Consider the following 8359-nt stretch of genomic DNA (forward strand, 5'->3'; position numbering starts at 1 on the left):
TATATAGGAGAAAAGAAATCAACTGCAAAGTAGGAGGATCTGCGCAACAGTGAAAAAACATTTTTTTGCAATATTTTTATTTATTAGAGGGCAATATAATTCTCAGAGCAAATTTAAAAGTAACAATATGTTGTGATGAATATTCTTAAGAGCTTACAATGTAAAGACAGAGTGAAACATACAGGTACTGGGGCAGATAAAAGCTTGTTTGAGATTTCATGCTGTGCTTTGAGCTTACTATATGTGCTGTTGACATAGCACCATTATTAGTGTCTGCACAATGTTTCTAAAATGTACTTCTGCATATATTGCCTTTGTACTTCTTGCTACTACATGCCATGTTATCTAGTAAATAAAAACTACTTAAGTGCAAATCTTGGATAAAAAAATAAAAGACTAATCAGTAAAGCAGTATCAGTTGCATCATGTTCCATAAAACTGATTACATTTCAATTGTATGGTTAGGCTAATGTAAGAAGGAATGCATGTATAATGCAGGCAAGCATTATAATGTGACCCACTTTAGGCTGTGGCTTCAGTTGTTTAAATTACTGCACTTAATTAAAATAAGGAAAAAGAATTAATTTAGTATAGCTGTTCACAAATTACCTCTAGTTTAAAATGATGTAATGTAACTTTAAAAGGGAGAAAAAAAAAAGTTTTGAGAGCGGACGCAGAAAAGGAGAATGCATGCCAATTAAGTATTTCTTCCACCGATTACCCACCCAAGCCTAGTAAGAGCCAAGTAGAATAATAAAAGAACAAGAGTGAAGAGGGACAGGTGTTATTTAACAATGACAAGTTCAATCCTGCTCAAGCTTCAGCACAACATGTGTACAAACCAGCTTCGAAAAGTTTTTTGAAGCCGCAATTTGAGCTGCTGAAACGTCATTTTGTACTCGTTGGTCCCATTGCCGTGGACTCGGTTTTCAACAACTTTGTCCTTTTTGCCATTCCTCATATATCGAGGCCCAAAAACAAAAAACACGTCAATGATATTCTAAGGATTAAAAATAAATAGTAATGAATTGTGCACAGAGGAAAAGACTGAAAAATATGAAGCTAGATCACAATGGAGATTGCTTCTGATAATAACTTGAAAAACTCCTTGTGAATTATAGGATTACTTTATGCTTAGACCTGCATAAAGTAGAGTAGATTGTATTGTCAATTTGCCAAAGCAGCAACATAGCCAACATTGATAGTTCCCAGCATCTAAATCTCCAAAGCAGCACATGTAATTACAGTAATGTGCATCAACTTCCTGACTTCCAGAATGCCTGGCTGACAGAAGTACAGGTCCACAGATGCGATGATTCCGAAACAAATGGACTGGATACAAACAATACCAGCAAAAGGGTATTTGGGAGATGAGGCAAAAAGCTGGCTAAAACAAGAACAATTGCTAAAACTGCACATTGATATCTTGTTGCCTAATCCCAGAAGCAATGCATGGCCCAATCAGAGACTACAAAAATTGAAGCACACAAGAAAAATACAGACCCCCACCCCCCCCACCAACAAACACAAATCTGAATTCAACAGTCAGGAAAATCATTTAATGTACATAAATTGGTTAGAACAGTCATATCCATCTGGTTTAGGTAACAGTCAGTGTGACTACAAAACAGCTTGCGTACCAACAATACTCTTATACTAGACTTTAGAAACGTTGCCATTCACATCTTACAAACAGATTGTCAAAGCAACTTACTGTTGCAGCAATAGTTTGAAAAAAATGCAAATACATATACATATACATAAAAAAATAATAAAGAATTGTAACGTTGATAATGTGTTGTAACACTGAAACATAAAAAATAAAAAAAAGCCATAGAAAGCTATGGAATTTCTTTGCTTTGATTAATGTTTTTGTTTTTTTCATCCCAGTTTTGCAGCCATGAGTCTGATACATAACTGTGTACACTAAAAAAATCCACAGATTTTTGCAAGCAAAGCATATTCAGGCACATTTTGATCCTTTAGCAAATCAACATTTTATTCTGATGTTTTAAAGGGACATGAACAATTTTGCAATAGGTGTAAACATTGTAGTGTTATTTTTTTGTAAGAGCCATTTAAATGCATTATTAATATTCTTTGTACATATGCTATCCGGGGATCTAAGCACTTTTCTTTTGCTTTTTCTTTTCAGCATCTTCTTCCTTTTCTCTCTCTATTTCTGTAACCAGTGCTTCTATTTCGTTGGCCTCAAAAATCTAAGAAAAGAAATATTCAAAATACAGCAATGAAAAGAAAGTAAATTAGAGTAGTAAAAAATTGTCTGCATATTATAGTTCTAAATTCACGCTAACCACTGATCAAGATTCTATTCTGAACAGATGTTGTCACGTTGTGGGTAGTCATCGGACACGCACAACCACCCCATATACAGAGAGGGACAGTATTAGAAACAAATAGCCATGCATTTTCAAACCTTTTGCCAAAACAATTTGTTTTTATAATGGATCAAACCAACTCCATACTGCATGTTAATGATATTTCTGAATAGATTTGTACATAACTAAAAAGGGCAGCAGTGGTGTGGTCTCAAAGTTACAAAAGACCCCAACTTATATTAGCTATACCGCCTATATAATAACCCAAACTTCTAAAGCAGCAGTGCGCAAACTGGGGGGCAGGAGAATTTGTAGGGGGGGGCACGGGCGGTTACAGAGGCCCGCACTCTTCCCCATGGCATTTAAATTAAATGCCAGGGGAGGCGTGAGGCCACTGTAACTCACTTAATCGCCAGCCAGGTCTTCGGCGACGCGTCGCCATGGCAACGCGTGTCAAATGACGCAGCGGGGTCACGTGACATGACCCGCGACGTCATTTGACACCGAGCCAACGGGAGAGGGGGAGCACGAACGCTGCGGCTCTCAGGAAGGGGGCCGCAGCTCAAAAAGTTTGCGCACCACTGTTCTAAAGGTCATACAATACATTGGTTGTGTCCCTCCTTTTTTATGCTGTAGCATTCATGGGGATTTCCTGCATTCTACACCTAACATTTAAATGCATAAATATTTTAAAAGTTCAAAATACAATATGTGAGCTCTTGGTAAATGTTATTTAAGGCTAACCATTCTTTGTATAAATCTCTTATTAGGTATATTTTCATAGGGAACACAGCCCTGCATGTGGTATGCTGCATATTACTGTGCTTACAGTATATAGTCAGCTCAAGCAGTTGTCAAGAAAATCATTAACTGGGAATCAGCAGATGTTGAGGGATGTTACACATATCACATAGCACTGCACAGGTATCAAGCAGACTAATTGTTTTCAAAATTATCTGTACGGCTTGTTTTCTTATTCTAGGAATCATTAATTCATACCTTCAGTGGCTGGTTTCTTCTTATTACAGCAAGTTCAATGTTTTTTCCACCAGATTGCACCACCTAAAGCACAACAAGAACAGTTTCTGAAGGTATGTTCTGCTTTGATAAACTAAGCATCAAGCAAACAAGCAGGCGGAACACATTATGCATGTTACTGGATTACTTACTTCCAGCAAAGCTTTTATTGTTAATTTGATAGCTTCATTGTCAGTTTCAATAGCTTCATCTGTGTAGTTTTTTTCCAAAAACTCACGAACAGTTTTTGCGCTGCGGCCTATTGCATTTGCCTGTGAAAGATAAAACAGCACGCAACAATGCTCAGGCACAGAATTATTCACAGGCACAGTTATTCATATCATGCATGCCATCACTGTCAAACTGAAATGATTAAAGGCAAAAAAAACCTGTGATGCTCAAACATGCAATTCTATTACACTGGAAGGACGTGCCATGTGGGAACTAGTACAGTATTCTCCTAAACCTGGAAGAAGAAAAAGAAATGTAATGCCATTTGCTGCAACTACTTCAATACTAAGTTCAGACCTGCATCGGACTACAAATTAAGAAATGTGATCAGTCTGATTTTTATGCTGTAAAGCTATTTTGATTAAAATACAAAAAAACAAAAAAAAGTTTGCCTCCTTGTTATATTTATTTATAAAATATTTTACCAGGAAAAAGTGCATGGAGAGTTACTGCTTCTTTACAAGTATGTCCTGTTATTGCCACCACTATAACTCAGAAAACACTCCTTCTGTTCTTGATTAGGTTGAAAGGACTGAAGGTTTAAAGCTGCAAAAAAAGGTTGGACATCTTTAGAAAGGAAAGGGATATACCAAATAAGCAAACATGGGGTTGATCCAGGGAATAATCCGATTGCCAATTCTTGGAGTCAGGACGGAATGTATTTTTCCCCTTATGAGAAATCATTGGATGATATGACACTGGGGTTTTTTGATTGCCTTCCTCTGGATCAATAGGAAGTATAGATATAGAATAAAGTATGTTGTCTAAATTTAGCATAGGTTGAACTTGATGGACATATGTCTTTTTTCAACCTCATCACTATGTAACTATGTACATGGAATCCTTATAAGCTAATGCTTGCTGTTGACACAGCTTTTAAGCACAGCATGGGAATAGATGCAAGCCAGTGAAACCACGGATTTCCAATCTAACCAAGGGAAAAAAAAACATAAGTACCTCCCCAGTGAGAGCTACCAGGGGAAGAAGCAGAGTGTAACTTCAAGATTTGCCACCAGTTAATGTGTAACGTGAAGTATGTCCTTGTATGACGAGTCTTATAAACAGATGTGAATAAAGCTCTTTGTACTAGAAAAGTTCCTGATGCCCATCTATCTGCATATCCACACCCAGTCTGCACCCTAAACAGTTATGAGAGACTGCCCTTTGTCATGTATATAGTTCAACTGGATGTAAACTACTTTAGAGCTGGACAAGGAGGGTTACAGAGAAAATTACGATTTTATGGTTCATCCCTATTGCCCCTTCGGGGTGTCGCTGTGCACCCAAAGCATTATCCACACCAAAATGCGAGTGCTTCTACTGTATCTCCACTCACTACATTAGTTAAAATAGCTTTGTGTCCATTTATCTTTGCAGCACTCTTCTGTTACTCTGACCAATGTGTATACATTCTGTAAAGCACCAAGTACAACATAAGCAATACATATGAATAATGCTGTTAATAAAACAGGCAGCTCAATTTCTATTGATTAAACCACCACCAGAAGTGAAGGAAACCCAGATTCAGAGAAAATTAAAATATAGGAAAATATTCTGCCTCTGAACTGTAAAATCAATGAATGTTAACACACAAGAGTGCTTACCTTCCAGGCATTGTATGTGCCAGATGGATCAGTTTGATACAGCCTTGGACTGCCATCATAATCGAAGCCCATAATCAAAGCAGATATACCAAAAGGTCTCCGCCCATTGCTTTGTGTGTATCTCTGTAGAAAAATATTTTTGCAACTATATATATAAAAAAAAAAAAAGAAAATCTACGATCTATATATTTTTGCATTAAAATATATTGTGTACATCGAACACTAACTTGGTTAATGCATGAGAATAAACTACCGATGCATCTCTCAAGTAAAGAAATCCAGAGGATCTTGCAAGTTTATTTAATGGTGTGAGAGGTGTACACATGCACTATTGCCAGTAGAACTATACCAGCATTTACACCTCAATGGGGCATACAATACAGTGACAAAGCTACTTGCTATGGTTGAAAAGAGGACTGCTTAGGAGTTCACGTGACACCAAGGAAATCTATATCTGAAGCAGACGTGTTATCCTTCCCTCTGCCATGGTGTCAAACAAAGAAATTAAAAGTCCTGTGACGTGCAATACATGGAATTAGAGCTTTGAGAAATTTAGATTTATTACAGCACACGATTTATTCTTCACCACCAGGAATTGTGAGAAAATAAGCAACACTGTGGCAGTCCTGGGGTTTCTACCAATGTTACATATTTCAAAGTTTAATTATTGTCATAATTAACGATTACTTACACTGCGTTTCTCTCCCATAGTCTCTTATTTCTCAAAGTAGTATTGGCACAAACAGTAGTAATCCTGCTTTAATGAGAAGAGTAGGCCCAATCATTTTCTCACCTGCTTTAATGTTGCTATATTACGGGCTATATATTCCACTGTGACTGGATCCTCAACAGTGAGTTTGTGACTTTGACACTCCACACGGGCTCGGTTTATCACTATTCTAGCATCAGCCGTCAGCCCTAAAAAGTAACAAGTCGCTACATATTACATTGCATCATTTTTTTTTTTTTTAATGCATCAAATAAGATCATTTGAAAAGCATTATGACACATTGAAGACAACATATTACCGCGCACCTTCCTTTAGAAGTTTGCTGCTGGTAAAATGATTGGCCTTACATATATGGAAAACAAAAAGCACAAATCCTGCGCTCCTACCAATTTGGGCTAAAATATACTAGTGACATGTTTACATTTAAAACCAGCCTGTGTAACAAAGGAGTCATTTGGTTGCATCTTTTGATCAAAACATGAACAGGCTTGAATCATGTTTTGATCAAAAGATGCAACCAAAGGACTCCTTTGTTACACAGGCTGGTTTTAAATGTAAACATGTCACTAGTATATTTTAGCCCAATTTGGTAGGAACGCAGGATTTGTGCTTTTGTTTTCCATAAAGACGCATGACCACAATGTAAAAGTACTCAAAGAAGGCGGCAAAAATAGAATTGGGCCTTCTCTAAGACACACTTGCCCACTTAAGCTACACCAGCTCCTTTTCACTACTATAGAGGTAGCAATGAGATATGATGATAGGTGTGAGAGGAAAGAGGCACAGGTGTTAAGGGAATCCTTTTGTGATATTGTTGGCAGGATCATACAAACCTGTTTCTTTCTAGTTCTCCAATAGTAGAGCACGATGCATTATAAAGCACATTCATTGGTGGGGAGGTGAAGACTGCTACATTACTACATTAAGAATCTATACCTGCAAACGCCATACAGACATGATCATCAAGTGCGCAGATTTTCCTCACGGTTCTTTCTTCCTGAAGTTTGGCAACTGACTTTTTCTCCACTCCCAGTATGACTATGTCTTTGCCCCGAATTCCAACCTGTTCATCAAAAAATACGGTGTTACCAGTTGCTACCCAATAGACACATGTAGAGATATATTTCATTTGGAAAAATTACCCTAAGCATGCAGGTCATCATAAGGCTAAGTCCTCGCTAGCGCTGATGGGGCTGAGCGGGCGGCGCTTGCGGAGGAGACTTGCATATATAGATATATGTAAGTCCCCACTCACGCGGTGTGCGTGCACACAGCTGTGATCGGCGCTTAGCAAAACAAAAAAATCTATACTTACCCGCGCGCTGAACTACCCGCAATGAGCGCACTCAGTGCCAGCGGGGACTTAGCCTAAAGGTTATAAAAGGTGGTGGGAATTTCACTTGCCGAAACAAACATCGGCAAGCACTGCGCTGTCAGCAGGCTCAGCGCTAGCGTGGCCGCAGCCTTAGCAACAATGTGTTGACTTCTAGCAGCAAGAGATGTGCACTTCAGGTGCTTCTGCAACTATAAATAGCTGCAAACATTGTGTACTACATGGAATTGCCACAAATGGCAACACATGTTCAACTCCTCAACCAGCCCCAGACATGTCTTAATTCGTGCATGAAAGCATAGTAGAACTCCACGTTTGCCCTGCTCCAAAGTACCTTGGCGGCAGGATGTCCGACAAAATGTAATGGCTATAAAGGCTGGAGGGGCAGCACTGTGCGCGGGCGTGACGCTACCCAGGACGGCACCGCGCGGGCGTGATGCTACCCTGGACGCCACCGCGCGGGCGAGGTCAGCCCACCCTCACATCGCGTGCGCGGCTTTGACCGTTGTGTGCGCGCCGCTTCTGAGAACCAAGCAAAGAGCCGAACTCGGGCACGTGCAAGGAGCAGCGTGTCGCTAACTTACGGCAGTGGAGCCCTTCTTCACCGCCTCCTGAGCGTATTCCACTTGAAACAAGTGTCCATCAGGGGAGAAGACAGTGATCGCTCGGTCGTATCGCGCCGACATAGCTCCTTTTGTTCTAAAATACAGTATGTGCTTATTGATGCAGACCGGGGCGGGACACGCGATGCTTTCCTATTGATGCTAGCAGCCAGCGAGAGACTCGTGCATGTGTGTGCGCGCGCTCACAGACATCGGCTGTCATTAGCGCGAGGTGACGGCGTGAGCTTTTTTTTCTCACAGCAGTGGGAATGAGGGAGCAGGACCAAGCACGCGCTTTAACAATGCATTTGGTTGGTGCGCGCTTTCACGTGGGCTCCCATGAACAACAGGTACTTGCGGAGCCGGCGCGTGCTCGCGGTCACGTGCCCTGCGCTTGTTTCTATTGGCCAGTCATTGTGATGCTCTATACTTTTGCTGTGGTTGGTTGCAAGAGTATGCAGCCGGTTTCATGACGAAGCAAAACTTAATACACGTGCAACTTG

The 8359-nt window shown here is 40.0% G+C and overlaps 1 protein-coding gene across 2 annotated transcripts; it reads right to left on the reverse strand.

The window, feature by feature from the left end:
* Positions 1-1544: 1544 nt before the first annotated feature.
* PSMA8 (proteasome 20S subunit alpha 8) lies at positions 1545-8158 on the reverse strand. 2 transcript variants are annotated; one of them, XM_075584876.1, is made up of 7 exons: positions 7839-8153; positions 6858-6984; positions 5985-6109; positions 5192-5314; positions 3509-3628; positions 3339-3401; positions 1545-2219 (listed from the first exon to the last, which is right to left on the reverse strand). In XM_075584876.1, the coding sequence occupies exons 1-7, from the start codon at positions 7938-7940 to the stop codon at positions 2124-2126; spliced, it is 756 nt and encodes a 251-aa protein (XP_075440991.1). In that variant the 5' UTR covers positions 7941-8153; the 3' UTR covers positions 1545-2123. The 2 variants fall into 2 exon arrangements, with proteins under 2 accessions (XP_075440991.1, XP_075440992.1); XM_075584877.1 differs by lacking the exon at positions 5192-5314 and having other exon boundaries at positions 7839-8158.
* Between the last annotated feature and the right edge of the window lie 201 nt (positions 8159-8359).

Source organism: Ascaphus truei, chromosome 2 (genome assembly GCF_040206685.1).
Source record: "Ascaphus truei isolate aAscTru1 chromosome 2, aAscTru1.hap1, whole genome shotgun sequence".
Classification (NCBI taxonomy): Eukaryota; Metazoa; Chordata; class Amphibia; order Anura; family Ascaphidae; genus Ascaphus; species Ascaphus truei.